At 44.6% G+C, this 26,634-nt stretch overlaps 2 protein-coding genes across 4 annotated transcripts in view; one reads left to right on the forward strand and one right to left on the reverse strand.

Moving 5' to 3' along the window:
- Nucleotides 1-158: 158 nt before the first annotated feature.
- On the forward strand, nt 159-14,079 carry LOC119449438 (uncharacterized). 2 transcript variants are annotated; one of them, XM_037712612.2, is made up of 10 exons: nt 159-637; nt 1,341-3,872; nt 3,952-4,095; nt 4,476-4,657; nt 4,826-4,938; nt 6,576-6,699; nt 8,419-8,619; nt 10,442-10,509; nt 11,255-11,476; nt 13,070-14,079. In XM_037712612.2, the coding sequence occupies exons 1-10, from the start codon at nt 388-390 to the stop codon at nt 13,110-13,112; spliced, it is 3,879 nt and encodes a 1,292-aa protein (XP_037568540.1). In that variant the 5' UTR covers nt 159-387; the 3' UTR covers nt 13,113-14,079. The 2 variants fall into 2 exon arrangements, with proteins under 2 accessions (XP_037568540.1, XP_049521158.1); XM_049665201.1 differs by lacking the exons at nt 10,442-10,509; nt 13,070-14,079 and having other exon boundaries at nt 11,255-11,417.
- LOC119449439 (vascular endothelial growth factor A) overlaps nt 13,941-26,634 on the reverse strand; it is a 49,609-nt gene continuing 36,915 nt past the window's right edge. For both annotated transcript variants that reach the window (XM_049665203.1, XM_037712613.2), the window contains exons 7-8: nt 17,326-17,522; nt 13,941-14,072 (exon numbers count right to left, since the gene is read on the reverse strand). In XM_049665203.1, the coding sequence (XP_049521160.1) occupies nt 14,033-14,072; nt 17,326-17,522 (237 nt within the window). In that variant the 3' untranslated portion in view covers nt 13,941-14,032. The remainder of the gene's footprint in view (nt 14,073-17,325; nt 17,523-26,634) is intronic.

Genomic DNA, 26,634 nt, shown 5'->3' on the forward strand with positions numbered 1-26,634 from the left:
TATTCAAAGGCAAATCTTTAAATTATAGTTGTATAATAAATTAAATTGAAACTAGGTTTACACTTTTAGTTAAATAAAAAACTATATTCATACATAAAATATGACCACATTTAATGTCTGTGTTATTTCACGTCTTTGAATACCCGTCGCGCGAGTAACATCGACGGCATCGACAGCAAAAACGGTGGGCTTGAAGTTAGCCGTACCGTAATATGACATGGAGTTTTCATTGGTAAACGGTGAAATTGCAGCGCAGTCGAGTGTCACTTCGTATGGAAAAATGGTTAATGCGTCGTTCTACAGCAGTGTCATTTGCAGTGTGTTCTTCTCCGAGCAAAATTCTTACCTGAGGTACCCGCATACGTAACAAGGCGAACTGTTTCGATCATGCCCCGCAAGAAGCGCGTCCTGCAACGATCTGCAGGTGATGCTGCGGCTAGCACCAGTGGCCTGTACAGGCCGGATGAATTCCAAGCACTTGGCGATGCCATTATGCCCGATGGCATCATTCGTAACAATTTTGCCATCGGCGAAGATATCCATCCCGCGGAGTGTCTGCGCAACATTCAGGAAATGTTCGAGGGCAAGCTTGACGCTGATGTCATACACATGGTGCTCACCGAATGCGAGTTCAACGGTAAAAGACACCTTCTGTATCCGTGTTAGTCTTTCCACAAATCAATTAACATGTCTATTGTATGTCTTGTATTTTGAAACATGCATGCACTTTGTGTCTGCGTAACGTTAACATCATCTCCATGTTATCGGGCGTCACCATTTCTCTCATCTCAAAATATTTATAGGCGTACGCGTAGCGGGTGACGCTGATTTTATTGTCACTGGCACACACGACATACTGTTACCACATCGAGGTCTACCCAGATTACGATTTTCATAGCGCGATTACACGTCTAATGATCGGTATCGTCTGGTACCCCCCTAATAATATCTGTCTGTCGGGTTCTAACCTCTAACCGTCTGTCTAACCGTCAAAAATACTTTTGACGGAGAAAAAAAACTTAGAATTCCAACCGGGGGAGAGGTCAGCTTCCTTGTTTTTGTGTGCGTGCAGAAAGGGAATTGCCGCATTATTTTTTGTCATCCTTAATAACCAGTGGAGAGCGGGGAAGGACACAGGCCTTGCTCGGCGGTAGCAGCGTATCTTGAATGTGTCATAGCGTAGGGGAAAGTAGCCTTGGGCGCATTTTTATCTAACGAGATAATTGTATGCATCTCGGTCACTATTTTAGAGCCGTGATTGAGTGAAACCAACAGTGTAAACATTTGTCATTCTTGTGCAGTGGCTCTTGCTCTGATTAATAATGCAATTGTCATTTCAGTGAACAATGCCCTGGAAGCCCTCTTCACACTGCTGCCACAAGAGTCTGGTGCTAGCGCGGCGAGTATCGTCCAGCCAACACAGTCAAGCAACTTGTCTTCGTCTTCTAGCAGCGAGAGTATCGGTGCTGGAGAAAACATTGTCACCTCTGAAGCAGAGGTTCACAAGTCTAGTGAGGAGAGCGAGCATGAAAGCCCCCTCGGCATCGACCTAAACGCACGTGCGTCGTCGGACTTGGCACTCTATGTGAATGCTCCACCTTTTGTTCCGAACCTGTGCCAGTCTGCCGCCACGGAAACTCGGCATTCTGATGTGTTGGAAGAGCAAGGTGCACTTCCTCCACTTATGTGGAGTCAGTTGACAGCGTCTGGATGCCAACTAGGCTTTAACATCCCTCCATCTTTTAATCACAACAAGCCTAAAGCATTGTCCGCTTCTGCAAAGGAACTTCAGAAGATCCACAGCTTGGTGGACAGTGGTCAGAGTGTGCTGGTGCTGATGAGAGGCCTTCCGGGCAGTGGCAAGACAACTCTAGCCCAGAAGATATGTGGCCGTGGTGTAGTCTTGAGTGCAGACCACTTTTTTTGTCAAGGTGGCAAATATAACTTTGATAAGTCAAGATTGTCAGAGGCACATGAATGGAATAAGGGAAGGGCAAAGAAGTTTATTCAGGAAGGTCGCTCACCAATTATTATAGATAACACTAATGTGGAAATGTGGGAGATGATGCCTTATGTGGCATTGGCATTAAGGGCAAAATATCATGTGTGTGTTTTAGAGCCAGATACTCCTTGGAAGTTTGATTCTAGGCAGTTGACACAAAAAAATATGCATGGAGTTCCAAGACGAACTATAGACTCTATGTTAGAACGATATGATCGTAACATTACAGGAGAATCATTGTGTCAAAGCTTTGGCCTTTTTCCTAAAAGCTCCGATTTATCAGTTTTGCCTAGTTGTACGCCGTTAGAGATAGAAGAAACCATTGTCAGTGACTCCTCCAATCCCCTTGATAAGACACCATTAGAGCCACCACTTGAAGCGCCTCAAATTCCAAGCACATCATCGTCTGAAAAAGCTTCCATGGCAGCCCCTGAAGAAACTATAAGCTTGGGAGATCTCATTGCTCTTGTTCAAAATGACAGTGAAGAGTCTGGAAGCAGGAGTCGTCAGAACTCAGATTCTTGGTCATCTGGTCATGATGGCAACGACTCGGAGGATGGGACAGAACGTGATGACGACTTTCTTTGGGCTTCCCGCAAAGCACTGTCATCGCTGGCACAAGCAGATGTGCCAGTAAATGAAACCATACTTGAAGAGAGTGATGCTTCGGAACAAGAGAATGGCACCAGGCTTGAAACTGAATCGGAGAAAGTAATAAAAGAGACAGAATCTGGAGCTACATTAATGGAAACTCTGACAGAAGTTTGGCCAGACATCATTGAAGGTAAGGAAAGTGTTGATGAGACACCAAAGCCACCGAGAGAATCACCAAGGCACCATGGGAGCTCAACTAGGGATGATAACACTCCCATCATTGAAAAGCTTGCAGATTTCACTGCTCCATGGGAAGACTTGCCTGAAGGGGAAACACAGGGCCAACTTACGAAGGCTCCAAAAGAACAGAGGTCCCAGAGAGGTAAAGGTAGTCCCAATAGGTCGAGTGAAAACAGCGCAGACTCTAGTCCTCAAAAGGAGGCCCCACACACTGTTCCCAAGGTGACCGAGACATCAAAGCAAAAACGTTTTTCAGTTCGTGGTCCCATATTTGGGCTGGAAAAAGTTGTCCGCAGCAGTACCTGGACTTTTCCGGAATTCAATGTCTTTGAGCCCACCCGCCCAGACTCTGAAGTGAAAAACAGTGCTAACATTTACACGGATGCGTCAAGTTATACTGACCCCACAGATTTTGCAGTAGTGGGGAAAGTTCTTCTTGGTGAATCTGGTGAGCTACGTGTTGTGGCGGCCAGAGACCCTGCAGAGAGGCTGGATGAGGAGCACATACACCTTGCTCCTGCTTATAAGGCAAACACACTTGCTCGGAGTACAGACACTGATGACCTTCCTGCAGATGACTTAGATGATGAAGGTAAGCTGCTGCTGCTCCAGCAGTGCATGCCAGACGTAAGGCCTCCAGATTTGGAGGATATATTTCAGCACTGTCATGGAGATCACGTGTGGGCAGCTGATCTTTTGTTGGACTCTAATGTTTCTTGTGACCTTCAGCCACTTGTTATTAGTGAAGACTGTGATGCAACAGACACCACTGGTAGTCTGAATGCAGCAGATCAACAGCCTGAATTGCAAGCTTCTGTAGTGCCAGCAGCAAACGAAGAAACGTGTGGAGAACCATCAGCTGACACCATGTCTGCTGGAAAAGAGTCTGCTGATAAAAGGCTGAAGAAAAGTTCCTTGAAAACTTTTCTTCCAAAGCCAGCTAGTGTTGACAGGGAGTTTACATTTCAGCTTGACCACTCGTTTGCATGTCAGCTTGTGGAAACATTTGGTTCTGAAGGGCTGCATGTATCCATGGGTAAGTGAGAGAATCTCTTATGTTTATTGCGTTGCCTACCTCTGCACAGCTGTTGTTCACAACTTTTGCATTTGTCCAGATGCGTTCCGAAGTGATGACCTAAATGTCACGGTCACCAGCGAGATTGCCAGGCAGCTACATCAACTATGGATGGATACTCTGAAGCAGAGAATGTCGAAGGAGGAAGAAGAAATGCTGGAGATGGTTGCCGGCTCTCCTGAAAGTTAGTTTCAACTTTCTTCACAAGACTGGTTTGTCGTGGCAAATATATGGCTGAAATCAATACACGTGTGCCCATTTGTCAGATCCCGAGACTACAATTTCTCAGAGTCTTTATGAGCAAAGGCAAGCTGCCCATTTGTCAGATCCCGAGACTACAATTTCTCAGAGTCTTTATGAGCAAAAGCAAGCTGCTATCGTATCCTGTCAAGCAGCATTATATTATGCACTCACTTCTGGCAGATGCAGTGTAATCACTGTGATATTGCTGTATCCCTGTTTTTACTTTAATCTGTCTCTCTCTCTCTTGCTGTCCATATTATTGGCAGTGAAAGTATGACTGTTTTGGTGTGCGTGAAATCATGCTGGCTTGCCTTTTTCCAGATGAACCACAACATCTGCAAACGGGAGGCGAGGGTTGTTCGAAGGAAAAATTGCCTGAAATTGCTGGCATTCCGCCTCCAGCATTGCATGATGATCCACGCTGGAACAAGGCGCCACACGAAATGAGCTTTCGTGAAATCATGGAAATGGAAGCAGCCTTAGAAGAGAAAAGAAAAGATTGGGTATGAAAAGTGATGGGGCCTGCTGTTGCTCTATTTTTCAGATTACAGTACTTTTCCTGCCCACATTGAACTGTAAATTTGTTTCCAAGGTTAAGTCGTACCATGTTTTTTCAGAATGACGATTTGTCGTTTTTGACTATGAAATTATTTTGTCTCTTTTATTCATAGACAAAGAACAATACTTACATGGATATGGCAACCAAACTTAAGCTCAAGCAACTTTACGAGAAGTTCCCAGGTGTTGATAGACAGGCACTGGACGAAATCTTCGTAGCAAGCAAGTAAGTTTATTTCAGAACTCATTGTGGCTAAACCTTTTCTAGAAAGAAATCAATTTACTTGGGAGATGCCATCGTATCAGTTCTTTAAAGCTGGAAGCAATTGCTTTGCCTATTTAGGGAAGGGGGGATGTTCTCCTCCTCTTACTACCGTTTCTCTCGTGCCCTTTCCAGTGGGCCTGCCATGTTATCATTCCATGCCAGAAAAAGTCTAGCTTGCCTTAAACCAGAGATGTGTCAACAAAGGAAACAATTGCATGCGCACTGTGCATTGACAGCATCGATACAGATTGATAGAACTGCAACGCACTTTACATTTGATGCAAGCACAGGCAGTGTAATATTTGTCAAGGGAGTGTGCTCACCAGCACTCGCCTTGTGCAACGAGGTGATCCATACTCAGTTGCTATGCTGCCATTTTCATTGGGCTCGCCTGTACCAGCTCTGCTTTGTGGAACCAATAAGGACTGTGCATGTGTTCACACAGATAATTAGTATTTTTGGCTGCACAAGAAGGGCCATGCAGCTTCAGCATACTGTGTCACCTGTAACATTGTGGGTGATGCGCAGCACTTTTCAGTACACTGCAGTTTATGCAAAGGGGAGGAGGAGACGTTAATGCAAGCCATGTGCCAGCAATGAGTTAAGTCGGGCATGTGAGGTTTTGGATCCTGAGGGCCCCATGGCACATCTACTCCCAGCGTTCCTGCCAATGACTGGTCTTGGACAAAGATGATGTCGTGTAAGGAGCTTACGTGTTCTCAGGAAGCAGCTCTCTGGCATAGCAAATACTGGATTCAAGAAAGACATGGCCTTTTCTACACTTTTTCATAATGTTGACAGGGTGGCTAGGGTCTCTCCCAAGTTGTCTCCTTCAGTTATGATCTGGTTGTTCAGTTCACACGAGTGTAGCTTTCCCTGGAGCAAAGCATGATCTGCTACCTGTTTTCAACCTCGAGTTGCATTTCATTTGTGTGTCCTCCGTTTCGACTAACTAGGTGGTATACAACAAATGGGAAAGAAAATTACCAACTCTAGTGATCACATAATGCAAAAGCAGTCGGTTTCATGGATAATTATGCAGCAATTAACTCATGGTTGTAAAAATTTGCATTTTTGTGGTGAAAATACTGCCTCCTCGAAGATTCCTCAGTTGGTAATGTACAACCACTGCCTTAAAGTTTCACTGAATAGTTTTCAGAAAAACACACTTGGTTATTTGTAAGTGAGGGAAGCCAGAAGGTTTTGGCAGCATTGCACGTATAGTCACGGTGTGCGAGTAGTGCATCATGTAAATACAGTTTTGGCTGTAAGTTAACAAATGTAATGGTTGCTCTCTTGATCAGGCATTGTGCAAAACATCATTGTTGTAATAATTATTGAAATATGAATACCAACTTGTGCAGATGTTAATAGACAAGGCACTGTAAATGTAACCGAACTCTGATAAAAAGAAATGGTTCATGACCATAAATAGAGAACAGTGCCAATTTTATTCTTCCAGTGTTCTAATGATTGAGCAAATACTAATAATGTTAGGCAGTTTGACGGTGTTTGAGGGGAAAACAGTTGTGCAGAGATTGCAAACATAAGCATATTATTGCATTTTTGCAGCCTCCCATTTCTTGCATGTATTGCAGTTATTCGCTGATCCAGTCTGTGTTGACTATCAATGAAACCCTTGGAGTGACTTCTGAAGAAGAAGATATGGAAAACTACGAAAAGCAGATTGTGGATCTCGTCGGAATGGAAAGCATGCAAGAGGTAACACCGTACACACACTACTGTTTCCCACATTGATGTGACGTTCCTGAATCTCAGTGGCCCGTGTTTTTGTCAGGACAACTTTAAAAAAAAGTATTTCATATTTACAGCTGGTTTGTGCTCACTCAAATTCTGCATCAAGATCGCATTTATCAGTCCTCATAGTTCGATAATACACTTGGCACTTTTGCTTGCCTTGTTCGTCCAGAAAGGAACCACTGTCACATGTACACTTTGCTTTTGGAGAAGCCAGCTGCTATTGATGGCAAATTGCGCTTACCTTCAGTCACCAACCAAAGTATAGAAAAATAAGGCAAGTAACAATGGTCAAGTCTACTGAATGCTGCATACTAAAAAATGCAATGATGCTGCAAAACTTTAGCTAAGATAAAACAGCAAAATCTTTTAAAGGTCTTAGCATAAAAGTGCAGGTCACGGTCTTTAAGCAGGAATTATTGCAGTTACTGTCACTTGTAAGAAGCATACATGTGGTATATGACTTTAGAAGTGCCAGGCCACTGAGAGTGCTCTAGATTTATTTTTCCTTCGTTTCGCGCAGTCTATTTCAGCCATAGAGTTAATATAACCAATTCTAGAACAAAAGCTCCCCACAGGGCCCATGCATTGAAGTCGATAACTTGCAGTGGTGGCACCTAGTTGCTACTCTATACAGGCACGCAGGCACAGACAACGAAATGCGATTCAGATCAGACACACAATCAAGACGATCTCGAGCCTCCCTCATTATGATGGCGCCATCTAGTTAAGCACTTGCAAACACATTCTTTCATGCACCGTAAATTTTACATGAAATTTTTATAAATATATATGGAATGCACTATGTGAAATATATGGAATGAACTAAGTATACACAATTATCCATACATATGGGCTACGTGTAAATGCTTGTTCTTGCATCATATTTCAAATATTTTTAGCCTTACAAAAGTGACAGCAACATGGCGGCACCTTCGTGGTTGCCACTTTTTTTGCCCAGCTTTTCCTCTAGAGTTAGTATACTAACTCTGATTTCAGCAAGAAGGTGTAGAAAAAAATAACTTAGTTACATTTTCAGTTATTTCGTTTTGCTTTGACTGGTAAGTCTTGTTTGCGATAGTGTGCACATGTATAGTAGTCGCGAGCAAAAGTCTAGAGAGCACTGGTGGCAAAAGAAAATTAATCATAATATTTCACACCATGGGCATGCCGGCTGAAATCAAACATTACAGCCTACATGCGCATGGTCAGCCAATCAATGTATTGAAGCAATTTCACATTGCAAAGCTGCACTACTAGAAAAGTTAAATTTTTTGCTCATGCCGTGATCTCCAAGCGTTTGTCCACAACTCTACTGCTGGCAGAGTGCAGATTTATGAGTGTTTAAATGAAAAATTCATATATTCAAGAGATAATAACAATGTTTCATGCTGAACACTTTTCCTGTGAAGTTGTTAGGCTTCTTGTTTTACTTTGAGCCAGCATTCTTTTTTATTTTTGTTCGACCAGCAATCACACAAACAGCCAGTGCACATATTTTAGCAGAAATAAAAGCTGGCTTATTTTGAAATTATTCGTAGTAGAAGTTACAGTCCAAAATTGACATTGGAATCCTTTATGTAGTACTTTGAATGTCAGGCAAATGTCGTTAGCACTGAAATTTGTGAGAGAGCCAATTGTGTTGGATGAATAGCCATGACACCATTTGGCGACTGAACGCAGGATGAAGCAGACGACAACACATGGCAGCCTGTCATCGAGGGCCACGAAGACATGTACGACAGGTTGCGGCTGGTAGGGGACTATGACGTGATTCGTCGGGAGGCCACTGTCCACTACCACATGCGTCAAGAGTCGTTCCGCAAAGCCAAAGAGGCTTATCACCGGGGCATGAAGACGGTGGCTGCATTCTATTCGCAGCAGGTGATGCTCTTCCTAAAGAAGTTTCACATAATAAACTTTGTTTAGTATATGTCAACACTAGGGTAACAATTGAGTATCCATGTATGGTAAATCCTCATTAATTCAACCCTCAAAAATGAGGAAAATCTGAGAATTAGGACTCGTCCTCTGGTCCCGGCAGGCATATGCATTATTTAAAGCAATCAAACTCTTGGTTAATTGGACATATTTGGCCGCACGTTGGTTAATTTGGACAACTATCGAGCTCGGTAAGCGCAGAGTGCCGCAAATGGTGGCAATGCAAAAAAGCAAAAGCGGCATTAGCGTCCAATCGAAACAAAGCAGCAGAAATGGCGACCATGGCTTCGTCCATAGTTGCAGCAAACGGTAGCTTCATTTTGACTCGGTGTGTGCCTTCAGAACTGCAAGGTCAGCGTGCATGATCGCACCTGCGGTTTCATTCGCAGTGGTTGCAGCAAACAGTAGTCTCGTTTTGGCTATGTGCAAAGCTGTCGAAGATGAAGAGCACTGGCTACATCGCGATGGACGGATGATCTGCTGGTGACTAGCTAGCTCACTGACGAAAAATTAATCGGGATGTGCACGATGTAGTGAAAAGTTTCTCAGATGAACGCGCACACTGCGAAGGTAGTCGCAAGGCTTTTGCCGCTGAAAGCGTTAATCAGTCACAAGATAACGAGAAGTGCAGCTTCGCACTGCTTTCGTCCAAAATAAAGCGGGATTTGCCAATTCATTCAGTAAATAAAACCATGTTGACGTAGTAAGCAAGTGTTTAATGTTTCCTTGATACCCTCAATACAGTCGAACCCACTTATAACAATATACAAGTGCCACGAAAATTCCATTGTTATAACCGATAATTGTTATAACCAGGTTGCATGAAAAAAACTAATATAGGGGAATGGCAGAGCTGTTGTGAGAAAATTGCAATGGCGGGGAGGCTAGTGCCCCTTCCTCCATCTGGCTGCCGATTGTGTGGACTCGTTTAACTGGTTAAACTCTGCTTTCTGCACGCTCTGATCGCATGTAATAAGTCTCAACTGTCAGTGTTCAAGGATGGCACTAATATAGTTAAACCTCGCCAATTCGGATTTCACAGGACTGAAAAAATGTCCGAATTACCCGAATGTCGGATTATCGAGGGTATCAAGAAAACAAAAACAAATGCTTTCTACATCAACATGCTTTCATTTACTGAATGAATCATCAGAATCCTGTTTCTATTTTGCACAAAAGCAGTGCGGAAGCTGCTTTTGCAACAAAGTGCGGAAGCAACAAAGACCTGCTGACCTTTGTTGTAAGTTATCTTGTATAATCACTGATAAGCAGACATTTTAGTCTGTACATTACTCATGAGCATGACATGACTAGAGCAATGTGTATCTTGGTCTTGCTCACCATTTAGTGAGATAGTGTGTTGCATGGTTAGCATGTACATCCTCCTTGCCTCTGTGACTGATTCTTCTCGCACTCTAAATTAAATTTGTGTATTTTAGGCATGTTGCACTAGTCTTTATGTAGCCTGTAGAAACCACCTGTTTTGAGAAGAAAATAGTGCCTCAGTATGTAAGCATTACAATGACCTGCTGAAAAGTCAGCTGAAGACTACAAAATCTTTCTGTCGCAGCACAGTGTGCACTGTTACAGCATTAAGGTGTGAAACATTCTTGTGTCCACAATAACAGCTGAAAGCTTTTGGGGCGGTAAAACTACATAATGATTGGTCAGCATACTTCCAGGATGTACAGAGCTACCTTAAAGAAATCTCTCATCTGTCTCCCTCTGCCAAGCATGCCCATTACATTTCTTGACGTTGTTGTAGGGTCGAGCATATGCAGAAAAGATGAGAGAAGCAAATGAACGTGCTTCATGGAAATTACTGCAGCTCAGGTAAGGGCACGTTCAGAGCTCTTAGTGACTTTCATCTCAGTAGTAACCTTTCTTTCTATTTTTGCAATGCAGAGTAAATTGTTACGTAGCCATTCTCTTCTCTGTGCCTTCAGGTGACCGAACTTTAAGGTTCTGCAGTGATTAGTCTCTCATGGTACAGAGTAAACTTACCCAAAAGCAACTGCATTTGGGAGAAATGTAGCAGAGCCCTCTACATTCCATTGAAGTGAGAATAAACCTTTTGGAAGAGCATTTGTGGTCATCTTGTACACCCTTTTAAGAAACGTTGCAGTTTCACCTGAAAGACAAAGCATCAATTGCGATAGCAAATTCTTAGACAGCTATGCGAAGTACGGATAGTAGTTTTATCAGCCATATAAACTTGTAAACATTCGTTTACTAACTAAATTAACAAGCGTGATGTCACAAGCGTACAGGCAAACTGAACACATCTCACTCAATGACCACGGACACTCGTTCGCAAAATGCTGGCATGAGGAAGGGCAGCAGCAGTGAGCTAATTGCCCTTCGTACTGCCTCTCGCTTCAACACTAACTAAGCGGCAAGAACACAGCTCACACAAAGCCATCAGCCCTCGATGCGCCTAGACCCTGTACCCATCGCAGATCGCTTTCAAGATAGGGCTCGCACAGCTCGCCATATGCAGCCGCTGCCAGAGTAGAACCCACAGCGACTTTGACCTCACTAATTTCACAGGGGTGTTTTTCTCTTGCATTTTTTGAAGCAACGCTCAATGTGATGACAACACCCTGGACCTGCACGGACTGCACGTGCAAGAGGCCATTCAGGTGCTGAAGAACTATGTGAAGCTCAAGAAGCGGGAATCTTGGTGTCTGCAGAAGAAGCAGACACTCAGGGTCATCACGGGTAGAGGTGCACACAGCGCATTGAACATACCTAAGGTCAAGTTTGCTGTCGAAGGCTACCTTCTGAGCAGTCAGCTCAAGTAAGTGGCCATGTTTCTGTAGTCGTGTACATTTGTGCAAGCTTGCACTTCATGCTGACGGTTAATAGAGCATTGATTCCCAAAGGAACACAGTGGCCATGAGATAGACCATAGTAAAGGGTGCTACAATAAATTTGCTCACTTGGGGTTCTTTAATGTGAACCTGATGCATGGTACATGAATGCTTTGCATCATCCTACATCAAAATGCAGTCGCCGCGGTAACAGTGTATATAAAGCATGTGTGTAAACAATGTGGTACCGTATACACTCGTGTAAGGGCCGCGCTTTTTTTCCGCGATTTTGATGGGGTGCGGCCCTTCCACGGAAATGTGAAATTTTTGTTGAATTTTCGATCCACGTATGGAAAAACCTATTTGATTGTGCCATGTATACCTAACGATGGGATATTTGGCGTCTAGCTGCGGACATCCTCGCTAGATGTCTTCATCGGTATTGCTGCTCGGGCTCGGGTCATCCGCACGTTCATGTATCCAATCGTCCTCAGTGCCGTCCATGGCATTGGAAATCCCGGTGACCTGAAAACTCTTTACAATAATGTCCGTGGACACCGCACGCCACGCGTTTAAAATCCCGCGTAATCCGCCGTACGCTAGACGTGACGACGCTGCCGTTTGCCGACAATATTTCATTTTTTTTGTTGTTAAATTTGGACTGCCAAGTTGGGGGGGAGCGGCCCTTACACGAGCGCGGCCCTTAGTCGAGTGTATACGGAGGCTTCCTACACAGCATAGGCTGTGTGAATGAGTCACTGTTTTATTCACATTGTCAGCTGGGTGCCTTTTGCAGATGGGTTCTTCTGTGTTGTATCAGTGAGACTTTCACTGATGCAGTTGACTTACAGTACAAACTCATTACACCAGATAGTAGCCAGGCAAACATTTAAACAAGGCACATTGAATGAAGCTCTTGAGTGATCCAAATTAAACTGCAATGTAGTTTATCACAATATCTTGTTTGGGATTTGCTCGCTTTGTGTAATTCCTTTCATTCTTAACGTGAGGCTATCAGCTACCCTCACTAAGAAAACATAAGGCATGTCCTCAGTGAGGATATATATATATATATATATATATATATATAGAAACTTTATTTGACTGGAAAACATTTTAAGGAGCGGTGGTCGGAGCATAGGTTTCAAAAATGCCACCTAATAGTAAAATTTAAAAATGAACGAGGACAAACCAGTTACATGCTATGCCTTCAATTACAACTTTTATTATCCAGTGTCTTGTAGGGTTCTGCAAAACAGCACTAAGAAAAAGGCTGTTTCAGTTGGCATGTGTGTTACCCAATAATTTCTAACTACTTGCTCATGCTAGATGATTAGCTTTTTAGGTTTAGCAAGAAGTCGGTGCTTATTTACTGTAATATTCCTTCAGAAAGGAGTAAATGAAGGGTGACTACAGTCAAACCTAGAATATAACAAAGTAAATCTAAAATGTTTCTTGCCACCATGGGGAGCCTGAAACGGATGTAGAATATTGAAGGTATTTTTGTGTCAGATATGACTTCGTTCTAACGAGGCTTAACTATTTATGTAATTGCATTTATTATCTGTTTTGTGTTTCAGCTACAGGGAGGTGCAAGCTGGGATGTTTCATGTCATGCTGTAGGAAAAATCCGTACAAGCTGACACCTTTGAACTGCCAAGGCGAAAAGCTGCTTCTAAATTCTGAAAGCCTTTTCATTATAAACACCATTGTGGTGAAAGCACAAAATTAAGTTTAGTTTGATTAGCTTGAATGAAAATTTTGATGTTTCAGAGGTAGAGCCTTTTGGCGTTACTGTAACTTGTCTTGCTCAATTATCTAGACGTTACATAATGAACTGATTGTAGATTATTGTCTGAAGGATGTTTGTTGAAAGCTGAGTTATCTTCAGTATTTGTGCAGCACAACGAATATTGTGTCCTTCAGTGCCCCCACCTCACACCTGCCTACCCTTTTTTTGTGTGTGTGCGTGTTGTCATAGATGAAATATGACGTACTTAGCGCCTGCTGATGGGCTCCTGCATGGTTGTGTATGAGGTAATTAATTGTGGCAGTTAGCATGTATTGTTGTGGGACATGGCACATTGCTTTTACCATTGTTGGATGCACAAGTTGTGGAGGGATCGTGAAAGGTCAGACCTTTCGGTCAGGGAGACGAGAACTCATTTGTGAGTGCTTACGTAAAAGCAGGGCGCACATTTTATAAATGCTGATCTCACCTCCTTGTACAAAATGTAAATAAGTTTTTAAACACACTGTTTTCAATGTTAAGAATAGTGTTTTATTACGGCAGGTGCTTGGTAGCCTAGTAGTTGTGAACTTTGCATGGCAACTCTACGTGTATGGCCCTATTGGAGTTAGTGTGCCTGTTGGTGGTCCAGTGCCTGTGGCACTAGAGATCAGCGAGAAATAAAAAAGGAATGGCATTGACCAGCGCGTGAGGTTATGAATGTGAAATACCGTGTGCAAATGCACATTTGTGGAGTAATGACAAAGGCAGTGTGTGTCTTGATAAGCATCAGAAGGGCACGGTCTGAAGTCCTTCAGGTCATCACTGCCACGTTGTAGAGATCTTTTACACATCTGAAAATTTAAAAAAATATATATATTGCTATAAATCTTTATGTACATAGTAGAAGCTAGTAGAAGAACACTTCTTTTGTGTGATCTATGTCGTACTAAGACGCTCATATGAGTAAAAGACGAAGTATTATGCATATTTTTCACTAGCCCCAAGTACTTTTGTGCCATGAAATTCATTCAATATAGGTGCAGCTGTATTACTACATTTACTGCGGGCCTTTACACGACAATATATTCACCTGGATGTTACCATAGTACAGTATAGACCACTTATAACGTAACCGCTTATAGTGCAGGACCGGATATACTGCGGTCTTTTCAGACTCCCGTTAATTTTCCCATAGGACTCCATGTATACACGTATCGCTTATAGTGCAGTTGCGGGAAACGAAATACCGGTTACAGTGCGGCTGCCTGGGAGTACGGAAGTCAGCGGAGACGGCGAACGCTCCCCTCAAACGGGCTCCCAAAGGAGTGCTCGAGGAAGAAAGAGAGACGAAGTGGAGGAGAAGGGCACGTGGTGCGAACGAACAGCTAGTGAGGCTGAAACCAGAATCTTGAGTGCGAGCGAGCGAGCGCCACGAAACTACCAACGCCGGCCAACGTTCGCTTCACGATAACGGCAGTAAACGAAACTTCAGAGAGCGGGCGGCGCCGGCACAGCACGGCGAAGGGCGCACGCGAAGATCGTGGAATGTGAGGGAGGAGGGCGGCAGGGAAGCGGATTTCGCCTCGGCAACTCCGAAGCTTTGGTGGCTCCCCTTGCCCTCCCTCGTAGCTCCCTCACTTTCGACTGTCACCGTGCGCACCTGCCGCCGTGCAGGCGCCGCCGCTTCAGCCGGCTTGGCGCCAGCTCCCCGAAGTTTCATTTTCTGCTGTTATCGGGAAGCGGGCGTTTGCCGGCGTGGGGGCAGTTTCGTTGGCCGGCCTGGGACAGCGCCGCTGCTTCCCTCTGCGCCGTAGCCGCAGCGTGCAAGGTCAATACGTGACTAGAAAGTAGAGGAAGCATAAAGGAGAAAGAAGGGTTCACTGCCATTTTCTACGCCTGGCTACGATAGCGTGGCTGAGACGTCGGCACGTACACGCATGTTCCAGCGCAACGCAGAATCGGCGACCTTGCCATTTGAGAGAGGGTGAAATTTCTGCTGCTTTTTTTTTTTTTCTTTTTTTTTTGTTTCGTTCGCGCATGACATTGAGGGGTCTCTCCTAAGCTTTTACTCTATGGCGGTGCCGGAGCAATGCCGGTCGGAGGCGCCACCGCGTGAATTATTTAGAATTAACGAGATTCGACTGTAAATTGAATGCAAACGTTCTAGCCGCATTCCTCGACTGTCGCATACGCGTGGTGGCTCGGTGCACATGTTTTGCATATGTGCGGGCCTTGAAAATTGTTGCTTTGGTTGTAGTGCGGATATTCGCGACTCCGGCAACTTACGTTATAAGCGGTCTACACTGTACCTCAATCAACATTTGAACATTCTTCATGGCTACTCTGCAAAACTGAAATTTTCCAGATGTGTGTTAGATTAGGTGCAGCCACCTTTTTTGTGTTGAGTTTTTCATGTGAGCTGTTCGGGCTAAATTCAGCTGCCATGAAATGCAGAATGTTGGTCAATCTGAAGTTTCAAACGAATTTTTGTACATCAGCTATCATTTGAGGAAATGTCTTGTTCTAACTTGTCATAAACAAGCTTTTATTCATAATGCCACTCTTTGGCCATATCTGGCCCTTGCGCCAATAAATAAAACTATGCATCAATCAAGCTTTCATTCATAGGCCAGCATGCCATGCAAGAAGAGAGAAGCAGAATGAATAACTTTCTGAGCTAATGAACAACTAGTTAAGGTTGCGTGTAAACACCGGTGCCTCCCATTAGTTCATCTTCATGTCCTCCGGAACATTGCACAAACACCAAGCTCAGGCTCGGCTAGCAGTCGTCTCATGTAAGCTGTCTTTTTTGTTATGCTTTATTTCGTTTCGTTTTTTCTGCATGTAATGAAGGATTCAGTTAGGCTTAGATTTAACCATTTTATGTGCACACTAGTGTTTAAATGTTAGGAGATGTGGAAAATGCACGAGTGTGCATCTCTGTAGGAGCTGCTGGTGTCGTGAATATATTTTGTGTACGTGATACTTGGTGATTCGCTGACATGAACTTTCAAAGCAGATGAGGGAAATAGATTTTTTTCGAGCATCGTTAATTGTTGAGGCATTGTGAACTATGCACTGGCATTACAGATGTTAGTTTTAAGTTTGCCGCTTTAGCAAGAAGAATCTGGAGAGGATGGTTTTAAAAAACGCACCACTGGGGTCTTTTTATAGCCCTTTTATTCTGAATTATATGTATCTTTAAATGTTGCTTGTTGCCTAAAGTCTTATTCGGGGAAGTGTTGTCATGCTGTTACTGCACGTGCATGTTGGCAGGTCTTCTTAAAAAATTGTTTGCTATTTTCTGTGTACTGTAAATATGGCTTTTAGATGGTTTTAATGGAGAAATGTTTTTACCTATATAGGATGTGAAGGGAGGATACCTTACTTTTGTTGTGCTTTTTGAAGTCGCTGTTGTTTCAAGAGTGGTAAGACCAAGCAGCATTTTTACAATAAACATTTGTGTAAGTATTACAATGTCTCTTTTATGTTGCTATTCTTGCCGGAGTGCTTGTCACTTATTGCACATAAGCAGCAAGAAAAATATCGAAAGCAATCTAGCGAATTAACTAAAGTATGCTACATACCACATCTTACAAACTTTAGGTCACACATTGTAATGCCAAAATTGCAGCCAAGGACTAGCAAGGTCGTCTCCTTATTAGAAATCTCAAGACTAGCACCACTTTCAAGATGTCCATCCCCAAAATCTGCTAAAAAGTGCCTCAGCGTACCACTTAAGATCGTCCTGAACTGTTAAAGGCACAATTTTCGTAAACTGTTAACTGGAACGCCAGTGTATTTTGTAGCACATTTTAAGGTCGCACTGTTCAAAAGTGGTGCCAGTCTTAGGATTTCTGCTACAGAGACATGACTACTCCTTGACCAGTTTTGCAATTGCATAGGCCCCAGATTTAATGACTAAAAAGTTAATTAGCCCCTTATTCGTAATTGGCGAAATTATCATTGAATTTTTGCTTGCTGCTAATGTCCATAGCCTATCTCCAAAAACGGCAGGCGCCTAGATACGCAAGATTTCCTTTTTCTTTTTAAGCATTCCACATAAAAAGGAGCACCCTGTATATGATTAAGTAAAAAATCCACCTGCAGAGCGCGTGGTCGAAGCGCATGCCTGTCGAGCACTCGGTGTCGGCGCGTCGGCAGACACAGGCGCAGCGCCTCGCGTCCCAGACGTGCGCTCCGCCACCGCTGCACTGGCTCGCCATCCATGCATTGTTGCACATGCATTGGCACCGGTCCTCCCTGTACGTCTGGCCCTGGCCGCAGTGGTGGGGTCTCACCTGCCGATTCAGCCAAGAACCAAGGAGAGAGTATATATATTGTTACGTGTGGAAAGACACACGAAAGAGGCTATTTACAATATATTTACACTGGAACCAAAACCGCCAGGCTGACACCTTGCTCACACCAAAAGCCCAGACAGACTTCATCGTCTTTCTCGCGGCGGCTCGTCTTTTGAGCATCTCTAGATGATATTGTAATAATATATATACATATACTGCATGGGTATTTCTGCAAAGTCTGCCAAAAAGTTTTGATGAGCACCTATGGCAGATAGCCTAATTCTAGTCATTGAGCTGGATTACCCAATATGGCGGACATTATTTGCACGGGAAATCGAAATGCATAATTGCCTAATTATTAAAATTTAAGTTTTTATCTAGTTACCTCATGGCACACATAGTTACTTCACGAATTGTAGCTGGTGGGACAGCAGGGCATATCCACTTGGAAGGAATTCTGTGGGCGAGTCCATTTTCAAGACACGCGGAGTCCATTTTCGAGATACGCGGCATCAAACATGGTAAAAATGCACTGTTATTCCTCTTACTTTAAAAAAAAAAATGCCAGTTAATGCATGCATTGAAGCACAAAAATACCTGGACCTCCAATGTATTTCTTCGCAAGTTTCAGGAATTATCTCGAAACTGGTGTCATCCTGAGAAGTCGTTCCCAGTGAATCCGCCTTGCAAGCTCGCCGACTACAATTTGTAAATTGCGATATGTGCCATAAGGAAATTAGTCGGAAAATTAGTTATGCATTTCGATTTCTCATGAAAATGTCGGCCTGTTTATTCAAGAGGACAGCGGCAGCCGTGGTCAGGGGAAGGTTCACTAAAGAAAGCTTCGCTTTAAAATTGGCCAGTGGGTTGGCTCAAGGCCTAGGATTGTGCTATCTGCCACAGGAAATCTTTAAAGGGATACGGACACAAAATCTGAAAATTCTACGAAAATGCTGTCAATGAATCCTCAGTGTGCGATTACACCGAAAAGTAGTAGTCACTTCGTTCATTTTTGAACCGATGGCTTTACTTTCGGCGTTTTTGTGAGCGTGCGCCACGCCGCCCGACCCGCGGGAGTTGGAAGGCTAAAGCAGTTGGTCAGAGCTAAAGCAGTTGGTCAAAAAGTTGATTAGTGAAATTGTTAGGCCAGTTATGTATATTGATATCCAGTGTAAGTAATGTCGGTAATCTAGCAATAATCTAGCTCAATAAGTAGATTTCTGCTATATGCCAAATGCGATTTTTTAAAATTCTGTTAACGTTAAACAAAACACCCTGTATACACTGTTTCTGCAAAGACTGCCAAAATTGTTAAAGGGATACGGACACAAAAGTTGGCCTTTTTTTTTTGCGTCGGTGGACCATTAGAGTCACAGAATGGATACCAAGAGAAGTGAAGCGCAGTTAGGAAATTTGCAGGCGCTAGTTGGAATCATTTAGCGCAAAACAGGGGTAAGTGGAGATCACAGGGAGACGCCTCCGAATTGAAGCCAGTGATTTCACAAGGCGCATCCACTTAGAACGAACTGTGAAACGAGTACCAGTTTTGAGATAGGCGCATTTGAACTTGAGCTAAAAATGCACCGTTATTCCATTTACTTATTTAACAAAACGCCATTTTATGCATTGAAGCTCAAAAATTACTGGGACACCAATGCATTTAGTTGCAAACTTTGCCTCACGCATAGCTCTAACCTGGTGTCCTCAGAATTCATTCTAAGTAAATACTAGAAGCAAATACTGCCAATACTTAACGTCTTACAGCCCTTACACGGGACCGAAGCAAAAGGTTCAGTCCTGTGTAAGGGCTGCACCTCGTCAAAATTGTGAAACATTCTGCAGCATGTTACATTACTGTTAACACGTGAAGGCGAAATCCTGCTGCACACTTGGTAATGCATTAAGTTGTACTATCTGAGGGGTCAGACTTCTTTATGTTGCACCCTCTCAGCAGTGGAAAGCAGCACTCGCGGTCGAACGCCTTGCTCCCGCCGCTTCGCACGTCGCACCTCGTTTCTCGCTTGGCGAGCATCCCCGGCCGTAGCGTACTTCCGAGGCCTACCGCGCAATCCGCTAGGCCCCGGGCGAGCGTCCTCCATCAACGTCTCTTGTTTCACGGTCGACTATCGCCACAACTGCCGCCGCATGACTTCAGCGTCGCAACACCTGTTTTTAAGCGAAGCTTGTATTGCCTCAAGTGTCGGCGGTGGTGGTGTAACGCAAAACCCTACCTGTCGAAAACTCGCGTCTCGTTCACTTGGTATATACCGAAATTGGCATGGAAGGGTGCGAATGTATGACTAATATGACTGATAGGTCATGACATCAATAACATCACATGCTTGTCAGTTACGTCACGATTAACGATAATAAAATCACGTGTGGCGCACACCCGCATTGGGTATGAGCCAGGGACAAGAAAAAAGGAAAGAGAGCAGGTGCGGAGAAATCTGTACCGGCGCCGGATCACGTGACGCGCGCACACAATCAGGGTCAATTTGTGTGTCGCAGGGAGGGAAAGGGAAGGAAAGAGGGTTGGCGCGCGCTCCGCCGAGCTTCCCTCGCTTCAGATAAGTTCCGGCGTGGGATGGGAAGGCCCCGCGTGATGCGTTCCGCCGAGGAGCAGGCTGCGTTTCAGCAACAGCGCTGCGGCCTCGCTCGGGAAAGGACTCGTCGACGTGCCAATCCTAGCGTGATGGCTTCCGAAGCCCAGGCGTTAAACGTCAGCGAAGAGTCGCTGACCCCGAGTTTAGGGCAAACGAAGCGGAACGCATGCGACAGCGTCGTCTTGCCACAAGCTTCGCTTACCCCCATTTTCTCGACAGGGGAAGGGCTCTGAACTTTTTTTCTGTGTGGGCGCGCCGCTCGTTCTCCTCTTCATCCGGCGCTCGCTCGGAGGTCACATGATTTTTTCAAGGTCATCGCGCAACGAGCAAATTAAGGCTTCTGCCTTAAAAAAAGTACGGCCCTTACACGAGTATATACAGTATTCATTTTGATTGTGCAAATATTGTCTGCATCGGAGAATAATCTAGCTGAAAAAGTAGAATTGGACTACATGCCACGGTTGATTTGTTAAAAATTCTGTTGACAATAAAATAAAACACCTCGCATATTACAAACACACGTTATATAAGCGTATATATAGGTTACAGAGCATTGTGATTTCTTGTCAAAACTTCAAACACCGCCCTAGACAGAAATCCTGAGTGCGCTAGTAATTGTAGGCATGGACGCCGCTGGCTCACCGGCTACTGAAACGCCCAGGAGGCACTTGCGGAGATTAGCGTACTTCGTGAAGTCGCGGAAAGACACGCCAGATTTGTCCTCGCCTAAGTCAAAATTGTAGGCTTTGCTTTTAGAAATACAAACGTGTTGGATAAGAACGTATTATCCAAAAGTTCAAAATAAAGGAAGCGCCTAGTTGAACCTCGCGTTGGTGCTGCTTGGTATTTTTGAACAGTAACAAAATTTCGGCCCGCGTAAGAAGCTTAGTTTAAGATAGTATGAGAGGAGCCTCTGTGCAAATTTTGACGTTTGAAATACGAGCGTTAGCGCCACAAAGAACTTGCAAAAATAGCCGTTTTTGATAGCGAAACTTAAAAAAAAAAAGACCGCCACTTTTACCGCTCGCTGGTAGTGGCGTATGACCGCATGGCTCATCGATATGACCTCCGAGAAAATCTCGGAGCCGCCGTGCTCGGACATATACGTCACAGCGACAACCACCAGGTGCATGCGTCGTCTGCTTAGGGACTGTTTAAAGGCTGCTAACAAAAAAGCCGTACAACTACCGCCGTGGGGCTTTGCCAAGATTGCCTTTAGTCGTATATACTATATATAGACTGATAACAAATTTAGCCGAAGTGAAATTTCGTCGCAGTTTCCCTTTAATGGCTGGTCGAGTGAGCCCGATGTTAAATTAAAGTCGACTGTGTAGTTGTGGGTTTGGGTATTCCAGCCACCTCAATTACAACAAATGTCATCTGTAGTTATGGCGGGCATTATGAGGCGGGTGGGAACTCACGGCTGACATGCTTCCGCGTTGTTCCGAAGGGCTTGGCCCCCGCCGTGGTGGCGTAGTGGCTATGGCGTTACGCTGCTAAGCCCGAGGGCGCGGGGTCGAATCCCGGCCGCGTTTCGATGGGGGTGAAATGCAAAACCGCCAGAGGCGTACCAACTATTTCTCAAGTGGGGGGGCAAACCTGCAGATCTGACTCTCTCTCTCTCCATATATATATATATATATAATTACGATTATAATAAGTGAAAAAGCCCTGAAATGCATCTGTCAGGTATTTTTTCTCTCAGGTAACAGACATATAGACCTATTTCTCAATCACACGTACATGGTGAACCATCGAGGCCCGAAAAATTATTTGAATTTGCATTTATATCTTGTCGCTATAAAATCTATACGTGATGCAGGGACAAATGGCATTGAGTGCCCAGAGGTCCCTGGTCCAACCCAGTAGCAGCAGTGCAGCTCACAAAAAATGCATATTTGGTGCAGTCAATTTTACTAATTAAAGAATTTTACTTGGTGTTTAAGTCTAACGAATAAATGTATCGCTAGTTAAGGTAGTAGTACTATCGAGGTTATACAGAACGAAGTACAATCAACATAAATTACTCTCAATACTCAAAAGAAAAAAAGACGGCTGAGGTGTGCGTACTTGGTGAAGTACAACCCGATTTTAAGTAAAGCTGTTTTTTTTTTTTTTTTTCTCGAATAGTTGCACTAAATGTTTCAGTTTCCTGTAATTACATCACATACTTTGAAAAGTTACCCATATAATAGTGTTCCGTTTTAAACCTTGTCCCCGTGTAATGCTTTGAAGCACTTCTTGCTGGAAACTTAAAAAACACAGTAATTCATCAATACACATCTTACTTCGTCCGAAAATTTCATTATCCCCAGATATAAACAAGATGCCTTGTTTAGCTCACCGAGGACACCGGAGAAGCAACCTATACACATCCCGTATGGTGCACGGGAACAAATGGGAAAACAAGGGTGTAGTAATTATATGCAGCACTTGCATTTAAACCAGGAAAGTGAGATTTTCGCAACGTACTGCGCTTAAAATTCTCCCTATTTTCATGAAAATTCAAGTCCATATCTCATGCAATTGTTTTAGGAGTCGGGGAAAGTGGCGGTATGGCACCTTAGAACACGTCAATATGTAACTTTCTACAAAGGCTTGCAATGAACCTACACAGAAAAAACATTTATCGCTCGTCACTCAGGATATTGTTTCGTACTTCGAATAAATATTAACACCGTGTCCCGCATAGTTAACTGAGGATACCGGGATCAACAACTAAATGACGTGTATAAAGCATAAAAACTGGGGGAAAGCGAGTATTCAGTAGCGGTTTTTCGAGTAAGTAAGCAACCACCGCAGTTCAAATTTTCGGAACACGTCACAATAGAGTGGTCTTCATTTCTTCAAAATATAAAATATCTGCTGTTCTTGCTCCTGCCGGGAAACAAGTAGTAGGGTAGCTCTTATTCAGAAACGGCCTGCAAATGAAATCGATAAAAACAGTAGTGGGGGGGGGACAAAAGCCTTTAGAAAAAATTCAGTTAAGTGTTCTATTGGCACTGAAATGGCTCTGTACGTTCGACCGAGGTCACTTTCACGGACATACTACCTCGCAGACCCTCATGTAATGTGCTGTTCTGGGACCTTTGAGGTATCATGAATAAATGAACTTGCATATAAAACCCTAATCCGTTCTAAACTAGAATATGCCAGTCCTATCTGTGACAACCACCAGGTTAATATGATTAATTCCCTTGAGTCGGTTCAGAACCGTGCTGCCAGGTTCATTCTCTCTGACTACTCCTATAATATAAGCGTCTCAGCCTTAAAATCCCGGTTGTGTCTTCTCTCATTCACCTCCCGCCGCAAAAGTGCTCGTCTTTTTTTCATTTTTTAGGTTCTTTCATTCGCTGCCCACAGGTAACCAAATCATCATTCCAGCGCATCGTTTCTCCCGCCATACGCATCCCAATGCTGTGTATCTACCTCGCGCCCATTCCACCACGTATCAGCGTTCCTTCTTTTTTTTTTTTTTTCTGCACTCAGCCCGAGAATGGAACACCCTTCCTTCTTACATCGCCCTCATCCCCGACATTTCCGGTTTCAAAACTGATATTGAAGACTATCCTTAAAGTCACGCCACCTAACCTGTCCCGCCATTTTTCTACGTGCCCACCCCTCATGTAATGTCCCGTTCTGGGACCTTTGAGGTATCATGAATAAATAAATAGATAAATAAATAAATATATGATAAGTCGTGATTACACAAAAAAATTTGGCAGTTACACCTGTAAGTGGTTTAATTAGATTTTTGATGGTGATAAGATATATAGTATTTATACTGCAACGCTACGTAGACTATCTCTGGACGGAGATTCAATAGTTCCAGCATTTGATAATCCAACCAGTTCATGCAGTAAAGCACACACATCGTTGGGCGCGGCTGATTAAAATACTTTATCCGGACTTCTCCCCTCGCCCGAAGGTTAAATATATCAAGCCGATTGTTCTGTTTTTTCAAGTATGCTTAGGCGGTAATTTGTAACTGTGGGAACTGTCCAGCGCCAGGATTTCTGCGCAATGCAAGCGTGTATGGCGAATCTCGCACGTCGCCCACTACAGCGCGTCACGAGGAGGCACAATACTCGCTGCCCAAACCGGGGATCAGTAGTAAAGAAAAGCATTATTAACGTGGTGACTCTATTAAGAAATACAATTTAGCTTCAGCTGTAGTTTTGTTGGACTTTCCAGTGTGTAGCCGAAAGTGCCCGCTTTCAAAAGTGTGTGGGGGGGGGGGGGGGGGGGGGGGGCAAATGGCATGCTTTGCCCCCCCCACTTTTGACAGTGGGGGGGCAAGTGCCCCCCCTGCCCCCTCGGTAGATACGCCTATGAAAACCGCCCGTGTAGCGTGCACGTTAGAGAACCCCAGGTGGTCAGAATTAATCTGGAGACCCTCTCTACGGCGTGCCTCATAATCATATTGTTGTTTTGGCACGTAAAAAGCCATTATTGAATTTTAAGGGCTTGGCTTGCATGCGGGCCACACGGGTCACACGGTCGCTGAAAAAGCGGAATTTCTTAGTAATTAACATGCATAAACTGAAACTGGCGAGTGTACTGGGACGTTCGCAGTGCAAGGTTTTGACCGCAGTCCTCAATAACAAGTTATATTCTCAGGCAGAGGAGAAAATCAGCTTTATCGCTCAAATCCATGCGCCGCATACTTTTGCTCACGGGTAACCATGCTACGTAAAACATGTGAGATGTGACCACTAACAAGACATCTGGCGTGAACACATGCACCAGGTCGACACTACGCAACAAACACATCAAGGTATCCACACTCTACGAGTTTATATATACCCATGCTCCGAGTGCTATCACTCGCACAGAGAGAAGCTGTATTTTATTGCGATATCAATTATATGGACACTCCCGGCGCATTTTGCCGTCGACGTCGCCGTGGTATTCCGTATAAAGTCCAAGGGCGATAGCACCGTTGCCGCGGGCTGTATCTGGATGTGCGAGCGAAAGCGCGCGAGGGGAGCCGACGATCGCACCTCAAACTGGCGTGCGCAAGAGAGGAAAGCTGACAGGAAACGCGCCGCCGTCCGTCTCGCGAAAGGCCGTGGGGGATGGGTGGAAGGCCAGGAGGGGGGGAGCGGAGTTTTTTCTCCGGCAGCAACTGCGCATTGCGCTACCGCGTGCAAGAGGAACCGACGATTGCGGCTCAATCTCGCGCGCGGAGGGAGGAAAACAGGGAGGCAGCGTGGGAGAGAGGGAGGGGGGGGGGGGCGCCGTTCTAACCAACTGTGTAGCGCGGTCGCGGGTGCTTTGAAAGCGATCTGCAGACGGCGCATACCTTTGTGTGTGCTGTGTTCTCGCTGCTCAGTTTGCGTTGAAGCACGAAGGTAACTTCGCTCGCCGCTGCTGCCACGCTTCCTCACGCCAGTGTTTTGACAGCGAGTACTCGTCCGCGGTCATAGAGTGATGCGTTCATATTTGCCTGTGCGCGCTGTGACACCATGCTTGTTAATTTAGTTAGTAAGCGAATGTTTCCAAATTTATAGGGCCGATAAAACTGTACTATCCTCACTTCGTATAGCTGATAATTTGCTATCACAATCGGTGCTTCGCCATTCGGGCGAAACTGCGACGTTTTTTAAAGAAATTAAGAGCAATTGGTCTCCACATACGAGATCAATACGCCTACACTTGCGTGGCTGGTGAAGCTGCATACAAATGTTAATTGAGGACAAATCTCATTTCGCTCACAGTATTAGAGTTTTAGCAGTGCCGTGTTACCGTACTGGAAGTGCGGTATACGGTAGGGTATTACCGCTCCGCACTAAATGACCGCGATGACCGAATACGTTTTAGCTGCATGTGTGGCTCGATGCGTACGGTAACGTAATAATGATGAGTGTGGCTAACATTCAGGCCTTGCAGAATACAAGAACTATGTGCTGAGCGCGAAATATTCGTTTTGGCGAATACTAAAAAAAATCACAGCATATCCACGGGGTGAATGATGATGAGTGGGCGAAGCTCCGGAGGGAATCATCGGATCTCCCGCTTAAGGGGACGCTAGCACAAACGCGTTAGAAACGTGCAGTACTCTCTAGTAAGGGGGAGCGGCCACAGCGTCTTACGCAGCCATTTACACATGCCGGAACGTGCACCGCGTTTGCCGACGCCATCACATGACTGCTGAGAGAGTATACCCCCCGTATTCATAAACGCTCCTCGACTTGAACTTGACTTGCCACCGCTTTGGGCAGCGCGTTCGAAACGCGTTGAAGGTAAGGTGGAGAGGCCACAGCGTCTTACACCAGCTTCTTACACGGGCCGTAACGCGCTAGCACAAACGCGTTAGAAACGCGCTAGAAACGCGGCCTTTCGTTAATGTTGGGTATTTATAGCCATCGTGGTGCGTTTGTCCATGTCCGCTTCGTGGCGTAGTGGGCTAACGCCGCGCGCTCGGAAGCGAGGGGTCCCTGGTTCGATTCCGCGCTACGGACACAACTTCGGAATTTTTTTCTCATTTTTCTCAGACTGGT

The sequence above is a fragment of the Dermacentor silvarum genome, chromosome 4, assembly GCF_013339745.2.
Source record: "Dermacentor silvarum isolate Dsil-2018 chromosome 4, BIME_Dsil_1.4, whole genome shotgun sequence".
NCBI lineage: Eukaryota > Metazoa > Arthropoda > Arachnida > Ixodida > Ixodidae > Dermacentor > Dermacentor silvarum.